The sequence below is a fragment of the Rissa tridactyla genome, chromosome Z, assembly GCF_028500815.1.
Source record: "Rissa tridactyla isolate bRisTri1 chromosome Z, bRisTri1.patW.cur.20221130, whole genome shotgun sequence".
NCBI lineage: Eukaryota > Metazoa > Chordata > Aves > Charadriiformes > Laridae > Rissa > Rissa tridactyla.
The window spans coordinates 24,958,206-24,977,564 of NC_071497.1; the positions used below are offsets into that span (position 1 = coordinate 24,958,206).

Consider the following 19,359-nt stretch of genomic DNA (forward strand, 5'->3'; position numbering starts at 1 on the left):
ACAAAAACCTTAGCAGATATATTTTGCTAGGTAATAGATCAATCATAGACAAGTATTATTGCTTATTTATGACAAAAAGATGAACTGAGAAATAACTGGTCACAAATCTAACAGAAATAGAAATGCTCTCTAATAATTCATGAACATACAGGTTAAGTCTAATGGCAGGTAGGACAGGGACACAGAGGTTGGAAGAAGCAGAAAAAAAAGGAAAAAGAAATCAAAATAACTTCTTCACATTTCATTAGCAATAAAGAGTTAAGAGAAAATTCTATGAAAGGACACGGCTGATGATAGATCAGAAAGGCTACTGCAATTCTTTTTTGTTTTTTAAAGAAGAGGTTAGCTGCTGTGGTAGCTTTTATAATAGAATAGACAAATGCACAGACACCTATTGGAACATCTGAAGATGATAAGCATTCCAGGATATAGGATAGATGTGTATATATAACACTCTCTCTTTTAAAGTCTTTCTGCTCTGTTCTTACCATTAAAATAAACCATGCATTGTATTGGTATCCATTTATATACATCCGTGCTATGGGTACAAGTGTACTGACATTGTTAAGCAGAGACTTTTACACTTTTATCCATCCTGGAGCGTCCAAGACTCCTGCTCTCACTTTCAATTTATACAGAAATACAAATGGATAGATCTCTCCCAGTCACTCCTTCCAGTCCAAGAATCTGAACTGAGGATTCTGAGGGTGACAAACAGAAAAGTAGGTTATAAAGGTACATATTGGAAACATTTCTAAAGAACAGTTATTATTAAGTAACTTTTTTTTTTTTTTTTTTTTTTTTTACTTTGCTTGATCATCTCTGGATGTATTCGCATTGGGGAAGATTCTCAGCCTTCCCAAAAAGTGTTATGTGGGGAGTTTTTGTGGCAAAGAATAGGCACTTGTTCGTGATATCTAGCATCTCTTCAAAAGCTTGATTTTATTGTTGAGCTTATCTATTACAAGAAGCTGGTGCCAAGTATAAAACTGAAAAAAAGAAAAAAAAGAAGTCAAGAAATGGCACTTAAGAATGAGGAAGACCTGAAGAAAGCAAAGAAGTTTTAGTACTGGTGACAGAGAGAGTTTCAAATGGCAGTGAAGGAGGACTGAAGGATGTCACAGTGCAAGGGGACATCTTTAAACTATGCATACTCTGTAGAATAAAGCAGATCAGCCATCTAGGCAGCTGATAGCAGGCTGATATGTATCAGCTCACTTCTGGGTGTTAATCATGCCCCAACAAGTCAGGATCAAACATGTTCAATAGCAACATTAGAGAATACCACTCGAAGGGGTCATCCACCATTTAGTGAATTTGAGAATTAACTTTTTCACCACAACTCAAGCAGATTATCAAATCAGACAACAAGAGTAAGTGATGACCTCTAAGAATTTCTGGGTGAAACCCCTTTGTCATGAGAGATTAACCATATTCTGTCACTTTTACCTTTGGGGAGAACTCAAATCACAAGCCTAATAGAAGGGAATTCTTAATTAACTAAGAATTATCCCTTATATATCTTAATATCCCAATATTGGTTTCTGTCATCATCCCAGATGCAGACATTCAGGAACCTATAACACAAATGCCACTAGCTAGATAACCTACAGCCTTTTGGAACTCTGTAGCTTCCTGAATCGGATAGTTGGTAAACAAGTGCAAATCACAGAATGCCATGACACCCCAGCTAAAATGCCAGTAAATATAAATGATAGTCAAGGGATTCTTGGGCTGCTGAAGAGCGGAGTCTCGTAGTAAGTGACATAAAAGTACAATATATGCATACATTTTCATTTTAGCTTACATTGATTTTCTAACATATATGCTACTTACTATGCTCCTCCATCACCATCCTGCTGGCCAGAACAAATTGTTGCACAAAAGAATTTTTAAAAATATCTCAATATTGAATAAAAACATTCCCGAGGGTTATATGGCAGGCTGCTATTTCCAAGCCAACTCACTCACATAATTTTTCATATTTCATCATTTTCAACAGCCACAAGACAAAGTGAAATTAGAGCATCCAGGTATTTGTATACATTTTTAAATTTTATATATTTTGAAACTTTGATCCTAGGAAAATACTCATGAGACAAGTATCTTCTTTGAATATTCATCTAGATGTAGGAAAATTTGCAAATTTGGATCTCTGACTTAGCCGTTTGAGCCAAAATGCCTCCCACAGTTGTGCTACATATGCATATTTGTTAAATATTATCCCCTTTCTCCTGCAACTCTAAAGCAACCCTGTGTATTCCCAGCTAAGGGACAGATGTGGTTTGTCGTCTACAACCCGCAATATTCTGACTTGCACTGATAAAAAAATTAAAGTTCACTGTCTAACAGCTTAATATTAATAGATATTATTTATAAAGACAATATGAAAAAATACCAAGGTTCACAATAGCTGTCAATGTACTTGTAGTTCTGGAGAGTCATAAACTATTCTGCTTTTAAAAAGTGGGATATTCTAATAAAGAGAAGAGTAAACCGAGTCTCTGAAAGCATCAGTGCTTTCCAAGTTCTGTATAGTTGGCCTTCTGGTACCAGACAGGCTGACAGAGCTGGAAGAGCTTTATATACTGGAATACAGGAAGTATTTTTCCGACATGCAGAGAAGCAACCTTTCTTAAAATTCACAATCTAACATCCTTTCTCGTAACACCAGTGGCTGACTGGAAACAAACTTCCTGAGAGATACCGCTCAGTGTGGCGTTCCTGGTATCTTGTTTATCTTACTATAAATTAGCATACATACACATAAGAATATATATTAGACAACTATTGCTGATTGTATCTGAAATGGCCTCTTTGTAAACTCTAAGAATACAGTCTGGATCTGATGTATAACAGAATGATTTGTGAGAAAGATACTCTTTTTTTTTTATTTTTTTGCTAGAAAGTAGTACTTGGGAAAGACCTGCATCAGTTTTATAGCGTGATTTCCTTTAGTATTCATAAAGGAGATAGCAGAATTAGACTCACTGAAAAGTACACAGTAGAAAAGCAGAATGAATTATGAGAATTAACTCTATGAGATGGCTAAACTGAATTGTTGAATTGTAGGGGTTTGCAGTTTTCTTAACCCTACAGTCCCTAAACTTCAGAGTGGCTCATCCACGTCTGAATCCCTAGAAATTCCAGCAGGCATCTGGAAAGGAAAATCATGACCATGTATGTATTTCAAGACCAGTTCAGATAGCCTTGTCAATCTGCAGATACAGAATCTTAGAACCACAAAGGACTGGTTGAAATAGCTGAACATTTACAATTTATACTCGTTACTGTCTAATGTGAATAGCAAGCTTGCAGAGCCCTCTGGAGAACACACAGTAGGCACCCTTTGGGATACAGAAAAGCAGACGTATTCTCCCCAGGCCAACTGCACAATGACCAAACCCACAGTGCGATCTCCAGCACAGCTGCCAAAGTCAGCACACGAGCAGTTTTAAATTTCATGCAGCAAAGTCAGCAATCGAGGGCTACGTCATCTTGAAAGAATGGGATCTGTGAGACATAACAAATGTGGTCTAAACTCAGAAGCAGCCAAAAACACCATGCTGAAGGGCAATACTGTCAGCATCTAATTTCTCTGAGGGGCAGCATGTTCTCATTCCAGAGAGTTAATTTTAGAAAGACCCATCCCAACATACCATTTTTCCAACACAGCAGATGACAGGGATGTTTGCAACATGCCGAACAGATGTGCAAAATGCTCCCAACTTTCTTGGAACCAGAACTGACTTGCTATAATGGAAGTGGCTATGATCACAATGTGTAAGGCCTTTCTGGCTTTATTATTGAAAACTATGGCTTTTAGCTATATCTCTACAGCTAGGAAGTCAGATATAGCAATACTAAAATGATGTGGAAGCTAGATTCTTCTGTTTTTATTGGATATGAACAGAAGGTTAATGGTGTTGCCTTTATACTATGCATCCTCTCTGTGAATCCAACAAGTAACATCCCGTTGTGATAGCTGCAAGCACTGATTATTATTTTTAAACTCTCAAACACTTTCTAGGATGTTTTATACATAAATTAGGTGAGAAATTTTTTTTACATAGGTGATTTACTTTCTGCAGCTTTCCCAGGCAATTTTTGCCAAGTGATAATAAAAATTTGGAAAACCAGGCATAGAACTGCTAGTGAAGAGCGAGAAGTGCATGTAGTCCCTGTCTGCAAGAATTACTGTTATTTGCTACTGAAAGGACTGGAACACTGTTACATGTACTAAATGGTACTATGCAGAAGACTCAGAGATTTTTGCCAGTGCGAAGTTACTTTACCTGCTAAGAGACAGAGGACACTGAAGTCACTTTCTGTGCTAAACTCAAAATTGCATTTTCCACCGTGGAGTAAGTAGCAGAGGAATGACTGGAGATGTGTTTTTTCAGATGAAGTGACCCTAATTGATTGCTTGCACAGCTGAACACAAAAGTTTAAACAGTGAACAACGGAGAAAGTGAGCTGGAGTAGTAAAGCTCTCTGTTGTCTGCAGTGTCAACAGTAGGACACTGACTTTAGTAGAACTTCAGGAATGTAAATGACACTGTATTTTGGCCTGCTGGCTTCAGACACAAACCTCATCACATCCTAAAGTACAGTGAAAATCAAAATTCTCATATCCTCCACTTCATTGTATTACCCTTCTTCTTATGAAAGCAGAGATGTATAGTCGGACAAACTTGACCATACATAGGCCTACATTTTAAGAAATTCTGCATTCGCAACTTTTCCTCAATTGTATTTGAAGGCACACTTACAATCAAACATGTTTTCTTATCTTGTTTGTTGTTAGTCTTCTATTAACTTTATCTTATCTTTCTTCATGTAAGGAATTTGGAGCAGGAAAAGCAAGCTGAGCATCAGGCTTGGAGAAAGAAAGCAAGCTCTTCCAAGCAACAAAAGAGGGACCAAAGCCATTGTCATGGCAACAAGAATCAGAAGTGAATGCTCCTGTTGCCCATATTCTAGTAGATAGGTGAAATAATTTATGTCTGAACTGGAGGTGCAGTATTCCTTGTTATTGATTGCATCTCTGAATTATAGAATAATTCATATAAATTGCAAGGAAAAAATATGCAGAGAAACAGATTTGTGTATTAAATGATCTAAATATAATTTGTAAGAATGTGGAACAGTGTACAGGTATTATATAAAAATCAAATCTCTCCAATATGTTATTTTTTAAAAAAATCATCCATTCTGAATAGTTGCCTCTCAGCATTTTGTGTTGAGAAAATATTGTTTTCCAAATAGTATGTCCTAAATATAATTATTTCCTGAAATTCAAAATACAAACAAAATATATGTATCTGCACACTATAGTGTACTAAACAACAAATTGAAAAAAGATCACTGTAATCACTTCACTAAGTAATCTAATAGGTACATGATTTTTAACTGTGTTCTTTTCCTTTATATTTTAAAAGAGGATTACATACATTTGAAAAGGCTTTTGGAAGACTACAGATCCAATGATCCTGTACTATAATCCACCAATATTTGCAGAATACATTAAACACTTTCAAGCATTATGTGCTGAATATTTAACACATGAAACACTCAGGAAGACCAGAAAGTCTGAAAGTGTTTTAATTTAAAAGCTGGGTCTCTGGAATAATTTGTTCCTTTGCTCACAGGAGTTACACACGGTACCACTTTAGGTTTAAAGGAAAGTATCTTTTCTCCCATTTTTAACATAGAATCATAGAATCATGGAATGGTTCGGGTTAGAATGGACCTTAAGGATCACCTAGTTCCAACTCCCCTACCAAGGGCAGGGACATGTCCCACGACAGAGTCTTACCAGCTTTCCATCCTGACTGTGCTAATTCTAACTGTTGCCTAACACCAAATCTTTGGTTTCTCAGCAAGAAGCTTCCAAATGAGCTCCCTACCCAGCAATTCACTTTGCAGAGCCTGAGCAGCACCTGCCTGCCTGGCACTGCTGCTTTGTGCTCCACTGCCTGCCGCAGCTGGGAGTGCTGGCTTCATCTTCACCTCCTCTGCGGCATTGGTCACTGTTGGCCATGACTACCTCTACACCTGTGTGTCACCTAGGAAACATGGTGTGTGAGCAAATGTGTTGGAATTCTTTCCTGAAGAAAGAAACCCCACAGACAGTAACGTGAACCTGCATCATGACCTACTGGCTTTTCAGCCCCCAAATCTCACAGGAGCATTTTGCTTGCAGTACCAGCCAACATGCCACCTATAGGGAATCCGCTGTTTTGGTGTAAATCAGAGCTCTAGCAATATGCAGGTGATAGTCCCTCTACTTACTATCCTTGGGTGATGATCAGAGAAATGCTTCCGTGCTTTAATTTAACCAAGTACTGAATGAAAAACTGTGATTCTGTTCAGCTGCAAGAGAGAGGCTGATTTCACAGACAAAGTCATTGGAGCAACTTTCAGCCACAGCCCACCCTTCTGTGCTAGAAGGTACATATACAAATTAGTCAATGTAGCCTGTATTCTAGTATTGATATTATAATCTTCACTGACAGTAAATTGCTATATTGCAGCGTCCAAAAATATGTCTTTTTGCCTTTTGGCTTTATATCCTGTTATATCCTTTCTTCAATTTTTTTTTATTTTTTTTTTTTAGATATCTTTTTGGCTCAAAGGCTGCTGTGCCCAATCTGTTTGATCTCTTGATGTGAGATGATATTCGGAAAGATAAAGTTGAGCCCCAGAAGATTAATCTCCCTCAAAGCACCTGTATATAAACATGAGAGAGGGCTGTGCAGTGAATGTTTCAGTGCACATAAAAGCAAACTTCTCTGAGTCACTCTGCAGAAGACTTATTTACTCTCCCTGAAAGCAGAGAACCAAGACAGAAATTAGCCTCCTGTAGCTAAAGTATGCTCTTCCACATGCTTTTCCATGGTTGCTGCCATGGAGCATCCTCCTTCATGAAACTACTGAATGCCTTTAGTACTTCTGTGTTATGACAAAGTCTGCCACAAACATGTCAAAACACGTCCTCTGCCTTATGCGCTGGTCCCTTATATCGTAGAGAGACTTTTCCAACGTCTCAGTTCTAATTTTCAAGAGTCTTATGACTTCAAACAGCATATCTAAATGAATTCTTTCCATGTGAATATGATGATAGTAAGAAACTTACAATTTGAATCAAGATGAAACATTCAAACAGCTGATGAGAACTACACCAAGGTCTCTCTGACTTCAGCCACTACTGTAAGCCATCTTTCAAAGTAAACTTGAGGAAATCTGTGTTTTCCAAAAATCTGCTTTTCCTGGCTTTTCTGTTTTAATTCACAGGCACAAAATTTTTACAGCATTTCCTCAACTAAAACCTCAAAATTGAGGATTTTTAAGTAATGTCGCCCTTATGATAGAAAAATCCTTAATCAGACTTTAATGAGGAAATTTAGGTAAACCCTTGAAACCTACATTCAACTTATACATCATTTTGCTACACAGGTCAGAATAGTTATAGAATCTCTCCCTTTTCTGGATGGAGGCCGGTCTTGTACTGTTTATTCTTCTCAGAGTGAACCAAATCAAATATCCACTTTTTTTAAAGGGCTTCTTCATTTGGCTTGTCACATTTTCTCTACTCAAACTGAAACAATTATCAGTTTGAGTTGGCAGGATCTGTACACTGCTCAAATGACAGAAATCCATTTGCGCTTTCCAAATCTCCAAACAAGAGTTTTGTAGGGTTCTTTGCTGATGGTCAGCTATGAGGAATGCTGCTGTGGGCCAACCAGATTGTTACTGTTGTTGAGCAACCAGATGCTGTACACGGATCTCATCTTTATAGCATTAGTTTACAAAAGTCATCATGCCAATCCCCACTGTCCCCTCCAAATCCTACAGAAGTTTGCATGTTTCCTAAGATAGTATGAATTTTTAGATTTCAAGTATCTCAGCTTGCCAAAGCACTATAGATTCATGTTTCTCCCTTGGTCTGTAATAGATGCAAAAATGTGCATTCACTGTGAACTTTTCTTTCTGTTTGTTAAGTTTCAGACCTCTTACACAACTCAAAGCCCCAGTTATGTTAACAATATGTACTTCATTGTTTTTCCAGTGACCTAGTCTTGGCTAGGTGCTCGCTTGATCCCACTTTCCACTGCCCAATTTTCTTTTTCTCCAGATAAATTCTGCCTTACCTTGACTGAAGTTTTTAGAACTGCAGAATGTCCAACAGTTTAAAATAATGACATAATCTTACAACCTTCCTCTTCCTGGCAGAAGCAGTGGAGCCATGCTCTGATCATGAACTGCCTTTCATCTCTCCTGTGGAATACTTAACCTTTGAAATCCAAGCATTCTCTCTGTGATCAGGAACAATTTACCATGGACTTGAAGATGAACTGTATTTCTAGAATGGATCCTTGCCTGTTGATTTTCCAGTTCCATAAATTTACTTATTTGTCTCTTTACCTTAAAAAAAATATCTGCTGCCTTTGAGTGCAAGCCTGCTATCCTATACCTATTTCTCAACTGTGGAAATGGGCATATTTATATTTCTTCTAATCATTAAAGCATAGACATAAATCTCATCTTCCAGAGCAAACCACATCTTTTCCACAGCAAATTTATTGCTATTTTCCTGAAGGGCACTGATTTAACAAGGATGAAATGCAAAATGAATATAATAGAAATTCAGATTTGCTGATTAGCAAGTAGTTACTTGTCCATTACATAAGACGGAAGATCTCTGCAGTAACTGCAGACTTCCTTCCATAATAATAGTGATACAAACAGTAAGGAAGATATCTATATACTTGATTCTCTCAACAAGTTCTTAAAGTAGATGTTAGCTTTTTTTGTAATATGGACATCAGCTTTGCAAAACTTTGGGGTTCTCGTGCCTGTGTCCAATGTGGACAATATAGGTAGATGAGTGTATGAACAGCTGCCATAACTTTACCAACTTTGACCACTAGAGCAAAAATTGGTGTTTCTTATCCATAAAAGAGTTCTGAAAAATTGGCAAATCCACAAGCAGATGATGTATAATAGGAGCAAACTCCAACAAAACTCCTTCCATCTATGTCTGTCTGGGAAATTATCCAGTTTTGAGCATTCTCAGTTCTGGTTTTGCTGCTGGAAATTTCTCTTTGTTGATTGTGTGGCTAAAATAAATTAATCACTTTTGAAATGATTCACATTCCTTCACCTTTGTTCATATTGACAATCTTGTGTTTTCACAGGCCAGTCGAAACTATATTGATTCTTGTTCAAACTGTAATATGGACAAAGATACCATCTTGCAGCAAACAAGCAATAGCCCTCAAACATGGTTTGAGGCATTATGTAAGAGGAGAGAAATCACTTTGTATTATCACAGCTCTGGCATTACCACAAAAATTTTTTCACTTTGCCCTTTGGATTAGTTTCCATTTGCCTACCTACTTTTAAAGCCAAGTGTAGAATACAAAATTAAACCCAACACTGGTGCCAAGTTACTATGCATCAATGACAATTGATCAAAATCCTTTTAATCTCAGTTTCCAGCTTGGTCCAAACATAAGGTGGGGTTGAATTGGTGATTGCCCTCACTTTTATAGGAACTATAATGTCCCACCCTGACCACCCACAGTTCCACACCTCCCATCACAACACAGACAGCACCTTTACAACCCAGTTACTCTGTGACCTTCACATACAAAATGCTACCTGTCATCATGGTCACAAGGCTTTGGGCACCTAATGACTTACATGGTGCCAAAGTGAAAGCAGTGTGCCTCGAAAGGCCAGTAAAATGCATATCTTGACAGTTTGTGCTACAAAAGTGAACTGGACTTTTATAGACCTTATATTGTGGAATTCTAGATATCATGACAGAGATGATGTGACATTCCCAGAGACTGGATGAAATATAAGTGTGTTGGGGGTGGGGGTGTTTCTTCCACTGAGTTTTTAGTTGAAACATGGAGAAGATGACAAGGACTGCTGGAAGACTCCTTACAGATTTTTGACAAAGTCCCGAGGAATGAGATTTCAGTGCTTGGGGTTTTTTTTTTGGCTACTGATATTTATTTAGGTGGTGCCTGTTTCACACATACCACCATACCAGATTGCTGTTAGGTCAGTGAATCATAGCATTTTTTTTTCTTGGATTTAGAAGTTTGCTCTTGAATCCTAGCTTTTTGGTTCTCCCCACTTAAAAGTATGTCATCATCAAAGAAGGAAACTGTATTTGCTTTTTCCTCTTGGCTAGTACTTGCATGATTCATTGTTTTATATATTAAAAATACACACCACACACCCCCTCTCCCCCACCCCCCCCCCCAGCACTTGGTTACTAGTTGTCAAAAACATCCAGAAAATCAAGAGAGATCCATTTCTGGTCCGTATCTGCAGGAGGTTTAACTGCTAAAATCTCCCAAACTATGGATTTTCCCTTTTCAGCTGCTCCTCATGTATTCTGTACTGGAAAGCTACTAATAGCCCACAGATCACAAGTTTCACACAGACCTTATTTTTAAAGATGAACCTCCACAAACTCAATTTATAAGGCACCTTTCCTAGCAGCAATTACACATTTATTAGCTATATTAAAACCCAACTCAACCCAATTATTAGCGTCTTGGCTTATATTCCAAAGGCCCAATTTTTGATGAATGAAAAATCACAACTCATTTTCTCTATTTGGAGACCAATTAGGTTAATAGGTTGTGGATCTCTGTGCCAAAACCATTTGAGTAAGTTCGCCTTACAGTTACATTTGAGCTTTCACAGTTTCTTTCTCATGTCTACTAGCCAAGCCGGTAGAATTCATTTACAAAGATATAAGCAAAAGAAATGGAACTGATTTTGGCACTGTCAAAATAAACGATTTCCTTTATGGGGTGCAAACCTTAAGTCTCTATCTGGTTGAAGGACTTTTACTAGAATGCTCCATTCAGAATTAACACATTTGTAACATCTGTATTCAATCTTTTGACACAATCAAAATTGTCTGTTTGAATTTCTTCCATTAAACTGATATTGTTTGACTTATTTTGGCTTGGAATGGGTTACGGTTTTAAATAATTAAAAACATATGGAACAAAGATGATACTTCTTTTCACTGTCACAGGTATTAAACAAAGAGTTTTGCGAGCAAAGGTCATCAGTTTTCAAAGGTGTTTTTCTCAGTACACTGCTGCAAGTGATTCAGACCACACTGCTTAGGATGTATAGCAACCCCAACAGGCATTTTAAAGGGCAAGTCCAAACTCAACTTTAAACTTGCCAATTTCCGTTTTCTCCTGGAAATGTTCAGTGCTGCACATTGAACCAGGAAAAACATTTCTGGTAAAGGTTGTTCCTTCTCTGAATTTTCAGCGATCATCTTTGGCCTCACATCCTCAAACATGCATCTGATTCTTGTAAAAGTTCTAGTTATCAGATGAAGCCTTCCTTCCGCTTCACAGGAACAGGCCATGCAGCACCACAGAATGACTGAATTAATGAGGTTGGCAGGGACCTCTGGAGGAGGGGGCTGGCAGGGACCCCTGCTTTGGCAGGGGGGTTGGACTAGATGATCTCCAGAGGTCCCTTCCAACCTCTACCATTCTGTAATTCTGTGATTCTGTGAAAATGCTGCTCAAGCAGGGCCTCCTACAGCCAATTGCCCAGGACCATAATGTCTAGACAGCTTTTGAGTATTGCAAAGGGTGGAGATGGCACCACCTCTCTGGGCAACTGTGCCAGTCCTTGGTCACCCTCACAGTGCAAAAGTGTTTCCTGATGTTCAGGAGGAACCTCCTGTGTTTCAATTTGTGCCCATTGTCTCTGGACCTGTCACTGGGCACCACTGAAAAGAGCCTGGCTCTGTCCTCTTTGCCCCACCACTTTATATACATTGGTAAGATTCTCCTGAGCCTTCTGTTCCCCAGGCTGAACAGTCCCAGCTCTTTCAGACCCTCCTCATATGACAGGGGCTCCAGTCCCTAGAAGAACAAAACTACACAATGTCATTAACAGGCCTTTTTTATTATTTTCTTGCTCCTTTTCACATCTACTGCTTTGGCCCCCATGCTGAATTAAGCCTAGTAAGTCACCAAGGAATTTTCTCAAAGTTATAAGACTTTTGCATGAATTGGATTGGGACAATTTGCTTTCTCTTCCTCAAGCCTTCTTGAACCTTCAGAACTGCTCTAAATGTACAGTATTGCTGATAACATTTAACTGATATCATTAAAAAGATTGACCTTCACTGTCATCTAGAACTGCGCATTTTCTTTCATCAGTGCATTTTACTGATGAAGTCTTTGAAGCTCTTTCTGTTATTAAGTTCAAAGTTGGCCAAAACTTTAATATACTCTATTTTCCAGACAGCTTTCTGATCTAGCACAATCAGGTTGCTGTCTCTCTCTTTAATGTGACTTGAGTGTCCAGCTGTTTTACGGCTGGGTTTCTCAATATGCCTAAATCTTTTGATCTAGCAAATACTTCATCTGTGCTTACAGGTCATTTTTTTATCTTTCCTGGAAATCCTCCAGTTCTTCTTGTTTTTTAAAAAAAAAAAAAAAAAAGCATACCTACTTTTGCTGTCTTAAAAGATGGTGGAACCTAGCAGTTTCAGATATTTTGCCTGCAACAATATGTGTATAATACAGATCATATACCTTTGCTCACGGTACGTTATTTCTCACTTTTTGCGGTACTAGAAGACAGTTGCTATGCAGAAAAGTCTTTGGAATTGACTTGAAGCTATTATTTACTGGAAAACTGAGAACTTGCAAATGATTTTGATTTCACTGTTCTTATTAAGTTCTTCCAGTACAAAGCCTATGGTTTAATCTGATTTGAGTTCTAAAGAGAGAGCTGTAAAAAGCCTAATTTCTTCAGAATGAATTGGGTTGCATCCCATTCTTACTGAGATTTACACACACAAATTACTTGAACTAGAGATTTCTTTTTTCAAACTATCTATACCTATAGTTTACCTGCTTCTGGAAAACAGAGTTAGGAAACATCTTACATCAAACTCAAAGTGAAAGTAGCCCAAACCACAGAAATTATAGATTTTGTTGGTCACTGATGTGAACAGGTTGCTCTTAGAGGGTGCCTGGTAGCCAAAGCCCTAACAGTGGGCATTATCAAAATGTCTCTGATTTATTATCGTCTGATCAAGACAGATCAATTAATTCTGAGCATATTCAGGACTTCTGGAAAGTAGGTTACAGGTAAACTTGGGGATGACTGACAGCTCCTGAAATGGAGATCACGTTACATCATGCTACCACTGGCAGAGCACTCTCCCATCTCTCTTGATGAGCGTCAGGAATACCTGGATTCTTCACCACGCACAATTCCAGCTCACAAATGTATAAATTTATTTTGGAAAACTAGGGAAGGAAAGAGAGGAGGAGAAAAAGGGAGAACGGCAGCGAAGCGTGTTCAAATGGATTTTCAGAGACAGAAAAATGTATGTGCCTGAAGAGCAGGCTAGAGATGGAAGGAAGTTGTGCCAAGCAAATAGGGTTTGTGCCCCATTCACATGCTGATTGATGTAGATTAAAAAGCTGGCTGAGTGCTCACATCCAGCCCATCTCATGTTTTGGCTCACACTGCAGGCAGTCGGACTCCAGAAAGCTCTAGGCAGAGCTGGAAGGCTGTGTACGTGCTGGAGTCCACAAACGCCTACACGCTTAGCTGGCATGCTAAGAAAGGAGAAAGTTGTACAAAAGGAAAAACTCAGACATCAAAATAAAAATAGACTAGCCATCTGAGGAGATCACAAGGTACTTTGCAGGTCATGATTTGAGAGGAACAGAGGCACATGCCATCCATGTGTGGTGGTACACCACAGGGCCTGGCGGTGGTGGTAAAGCAGGACAGACACTGCTGGGATTAAAGTCTTCAGTTTAGTCATACCCATGATATGAATGATTATATAGATTGACAGTAAAAGGATATCCCCTTAGCACACCGTCTACGAGGAAGAGTATAAGAGTATGTTATACTGAGAAACTAAAGCTCTGAAGCTTACAATTAAAAATATCCATCTTTACAGTTCAAATACCACAAGTTTACATACGTGATGGAAGTTTTTTATTTAATTATTTTCTCATTACCCTCAGCGTTATTAAATAATTTACCTAAAGGAAGGAGAGTAATGTAAATAATGTATTATTGCTACTCTGCATAGAAATTCTGGCAGACAAAAGCTCGTGGTGCAATATGGACTTCAAATATCTATTAGTTCATAAAAATCTGTATATTACAAGACTGATGGCTCCACAATTTAGTATTATAATTTACAGAAATATTTGGAGAGAGAGAAACTTTGTATCAGTTAGAACATTGCCTGAAAATCCCAAGTCCTCCAATGAATTGAGCTTATTCTAGGTAATGTACTGCATTTTTTGTATGTTCCCTCTTTTAGAAGACAAAATTAATATTTTGTCTCATTTTTGTTGTTGCAATTCTTAATATTATGAAAGAGTCATTATCCCAAAATAAATAGGACAACAAATTGAATGTCTATTTTATATTTTGCCATATATGAAACTCATTACAAGTCAGATAACCATTTAAATCTCAGCAATATATTTTAGTGTCAGTATCAGTAAAGATACAACAATGGACAGGTATATACCAAATACAGTTAATTTAATTTCAAAAAGTAAAAGACTTTATTGGTAAAAGGAATTAATGGAGTATGTTCTGTCCAGATGGCCATTCTGATATTAATGGATTCCAGAATAGGATGACCTTAAGAAGGTGAAGGCGTGCTTCAAATTGGACCCATACCCATTGTTGTCTGCTGCAGTTAGATGTTACATACTTTTTTTATCTTGAAGCACCTTTAAAATTATGTGGATTTACACTGTATATGTTTATGTATACTTTTATATTTATAGCTAAGACTATCCAGTCCAAAATCAAATAGCTTCAGGCACTGACTGAAATTTATACTAATTGTCTTTGCAACTCATTATGCTCAAGCTCCATCAGCACTTTGGGAAACCTGCAAAGCATCTATGCCTGTTCAACCTCTCCTATGTAATTACAACATATTACAATAGCATTATATTATTTTCTTAAAAATGTTTCATCTAATTACAATTGAACTGTTATTTTGACTTTATTTTCAAATGGTGTGTTAGTTAATTTAATTTACAAGAACAGCTCCGAGTCAGTTACTCTCAAATGCTTAAAGGAGAAATGAGATTAATTCAAGTAAAAAAAAATTTTAGAATTTTACACCTTCTACTATTTTCTGCTAAGTCACTGCAAGGTTTCTTTTGTGAAAGAAGAGCTGCCCATTATGTCTGAAGTTAGCATCTATCTTCTCTGTTTGGCAACTGTGAAATAGATTGCATCTTTCACCAGGAGTTCATCTCACTACAGGTAATTGTCACTCCCAACCTTCTCAAAGAAGGCATGCTTGTTTTTTATCTTTTTTTTCTTTTATTTAAATTAAAGGTATTAATGACACTGACCACATCTCACAATAACATTATCTTTTATTCGAGATCTTATTTTACATATCCCCATAAGATATAAAACCTTCCAAGAGAAAATATCAAAAACCTTCAGTTGAAATCAGTTTGTTTCAGACAATATGAGCAAGTCAACCAAAGACATTTAAGATAAAGAAATGTAAAAAAAATTCAGTACAGGTATAACTCTGGTATGGAAAGTAATTACGAGGTTTTAAACCATTTATTACATAGCATTGTCTTTAAAACCATATTGTAAGGTAAGGATGCGTGGTTCTCTTAACCAGTAGTTATAAACCCAGCAGCTATAAAAATAGAAAAAAAAGAAAATAATATGATTAAATTAGCTGGCTAATGCACAAAAAGCCCAAGAACTTAAATGAAATATCCAATGTAAAGAAAATACGGCGTAAGAATTCATTAAGAGTTGTCAGGAAAAACAAAACAAAACAACAACCAAGCCCATCGACAGCCACATTCTGAACCAATTAAAGTAAAATTTATTATCAGACTTTGACTGGGGCCTACAGGAAGGATGGGGAGGGACTCTTTATCAGGAAGTGTAATGATAGGACACAGGGTAACGGTTTCAAGCTGAAAGAGGGGAGATTTAGATTGGATATCAGGAAGAAATTCTTTACTGTGAGGGTGGTGAGGCAGTGGAACAGGTTGCCCAGGGAAGCTGTGGATGCCCCATCCCTGGAAGTGTTCAAGGCCAGGCTGGATGGGGCTTTGAGCAGCCTGGTCTAGTGGGAGGTGTCCCTGCCTACGGCAGGGGGTTGGAACTAGATGATCTTTAAGGTCCCTTCCAACCCAAACCATTCTATGATTCTATGACTGGAGTTTTGACTTAGTCATGGATTTCAGGAAAGGATCAGAAATTGAAGGCTGTTCTGTTGTTCACAAAAAAAATGCAAAATAAAGGAACAACGATTAAATCTGCTGGTTAAGGAAGATTCAGGCATCATGATTGTACAACTGATGATAAAAGAAATGATCCAATGTTATATGAAACATCTTTTGGAAGTAATTCCAACAGGCAAAATACTTTAAAACTTTATTGCATCAAAATTTTCTTTCTTCTGCCTAACAAAACTGAAATAGTATTTTGAAAGCTCTCTTGCAAAGAACACATAAAAGTCTCTGAAGCATTTTAATTTTGAAGATGCAACAAAATAGATGTTATGAGAAAATTCTGCTGGCAGGTCTACCAAGCTTTAAGTTCCAACAAAAAATAGGATTTTCAAATACTACAGCTAAGAAAAGTTACAGTACATGTTTATTGCATGAAAACATCCATTTATTGGATCCATCTGATTCTTCCATTTGTGGTTAGTGGTTCTTATATTCTTGATATAACTTGCACCAGATCCTACTAAGTATTCCATTAATTACAAAACACACAGTAGCTTGAATTAATTAGGGAAATCTACACAATCTCAACAGAGATCCAACCTGTGACAATGCATGAAATCAAAGTTTCACATTCATTTTCTTTTAAGATAGCCTGTAGCTACATGATATAATTTGATACACTGTGGACCAACAATGATGAAATTAAATACAGTAGGCAATATCAGAGTTAGAAAATAGCATATCTTTTTAACAGTTATGATGACTTTTCATGCATTAGTATTAAAGATAAGCAATGATGTATGGAAAAGTAAAGCATAAGCAAGGGACAGAAGAAAAAGTTATGAAGATAAATGAAGACTAGGAAATGGGATCACACTCAGGTGCCTGTTTATATATATAAACTGTAAACAGCAGCTCTACTTAGGGAAATACTTTTCACACTTGAACAACTTCAGCACTAAATATGGATTGCTTGATATGTGAAAACAAAGCAAAAAGTAAAGATTCCATTTTTCAGTAACGTGAGCACTGGCAATGTAAGTGAGGTTGCAAGTTTGAAAAATGTCATTTAAAATATAGGCACATGATTTTGAATTAACAGGTCACCACAATCTGTGACATGCAAGCACATATTTTGATGGGTTTGCAAACTATGTCTTGCTTACTATCAACTCTGCATCAAGTTGCAATTTCCTTGAAAGCAGCTGAATTTAGATTTTACAGTAATTCTTTTTTTTGTCTGTCTCATGTTATGACATCATTTTAATACATTCAAATAGTCAAAATGTTCAGAATAAGATAGCACAAACTTGGTGCAGGAGGACATAGATCAGAGTGTGGCCAGCATTGTCAAATAGGAGATACACAGCTTAAGTATTATATAAACTACCTTTCCCCCAAAAACATTAACATAGACACCAAAATTGTAACAAGACGTATCAAAAAATAAGGCACATTTATCTTGATATGATAATCTTGAAATAGAAAACTCATTTCAGAGAACATCGGTATCTAAATGAGTTTTATAAAAAATCTTGTATTCATGATAATTATGGACATTTCTCATCATACATGATAATGGAATAATTGCACATATCCCAGTGTGTCAAGTAACAAAATGGGAGTTTTATTAAACATTTCCATTGCAAAATTATTTTGTAGGTTCATGTTTTCCTATTTACATAACTCAGGTGAAGGATAGAAGTATTAAAATCTACCATCACTTATCACAAGTACTGCAGGCTTTTATTTTACCACAATTAATAATCCCCTTTATGTTGAATAAATTGAAATTAATTGTGGAATAAATTGAGATTATTGTCATTTATATAAATGATTGTAAATATTTGGACATTAGCTACTACACAAGAACATTTTATTTCATTTAATTTCCAAGCTGCATCAGGACTTTCTACACTGAATTATTTGTACATAAATTCATCAAGGATCAGCAAAGAAGGCTGTTTAAAATCCAATCCCCTCTTTATGAAAATTAAAACACCAGAAAACATCATTAGTTAGCATTTAACCTGAGATATAATCTGTTGAGAGGTTAACATCCTTAGAAATTTCTTCACTTGTTGCATTAACTTATACTGATGTTGCTATTTTATGAAAACAAAACAAAATAAAAACCCCCAAACAAAAAAGTTGGTTGCAACATGGCTTTTCACTGTGTTGGTCAAAAAAATTATAGAATGCATGTTTTTGTCACAGTATCCAGAAGCTGGAATAATAATAATGTGCTTCTTATTGCACGTAAAACTTAGAGGAGATATATTTGCAGATTCCTGTTCTCTATCTGAGTAGTAAAGCCAGATTTCATCTTAGCCGAATCCGGAACGTATTTATCTCCATAGAATTCATATTTATTTCACTTATATTTCTGGCATCCGGAGGTGAATGCATCAAAGATAAAGATGTGGGTGTAAGACTTTCCACTCTGAATTTGTTAAAGAGTTTATGCACCTTTATCTGAAAAAAAAAAATAAAAAAAAATTAGAAAATATGGCATATATCTTAAAATTGACTTTAATCTAATCTCTAACAATGATTCAAATGATACATCTCCTTATGGGTATTACCACAGCAATTCTTACACCAAACATTATGAATATTTTTAAGTACCATCTCTCAAATGCTATACACTATATCTTTTTAATCAGCGTTCACTTGCCACATTTCAAAGCAGGTAAGTTAAAATGACACATTAAAAAACTCATCAGAAATATCTGAATTAAAACTCTTCTTGTTTCTAAACAAAACAGCACTTACTCTTCTGTTTAAAGAAAATCTCAATCAGATTTCAAAATTTGATTACAAAATTGCTACAGATTCATAACCATCCAGTCCATCTGTAACCCTCAGAACAACATTGTATAATTCATACTTCATAATTTTACATATCACATCAATTCTATAGCAACTGCAAAACACTCAGGTATTTGCAATGGCGTAGGCCATGCATGTGAACATGGGTAGACAAAGGACATGCTATAATAATCAACAGTTTTCAAAGTAACAGACACATAACTTGTGGATATGTTAATAATATTCAAAAGATACACTTCATAAT

General features: G+C 36.7%; 1 protein-coding gene across 1 annotated transcript in view; it reads right to left on the minus strand.

Moving 5' to 3' along the window:
* Positions 1-15,434: 15,434 nt before the first annotated feature.
* The window catches only part of MAN2A1 (mannosidase alpha class 2A member 1), a 116,753-nt gene continuing 112,828 nt past the window's right edge, over positions 15,435-19,359 (minus strand). The window contains exon 22 of the mRNA XM_054185042.1: positions 15,435-18,758. Within this exon, the coding sequence (XP_054041017.1) occupies positions 18,606-18,758 (153 nt within the window). The 3' untranslated portion in view covers positions 15,435-18,605. The remainder of the gene's footprint in view (positions 18,759-19,359) is intronic.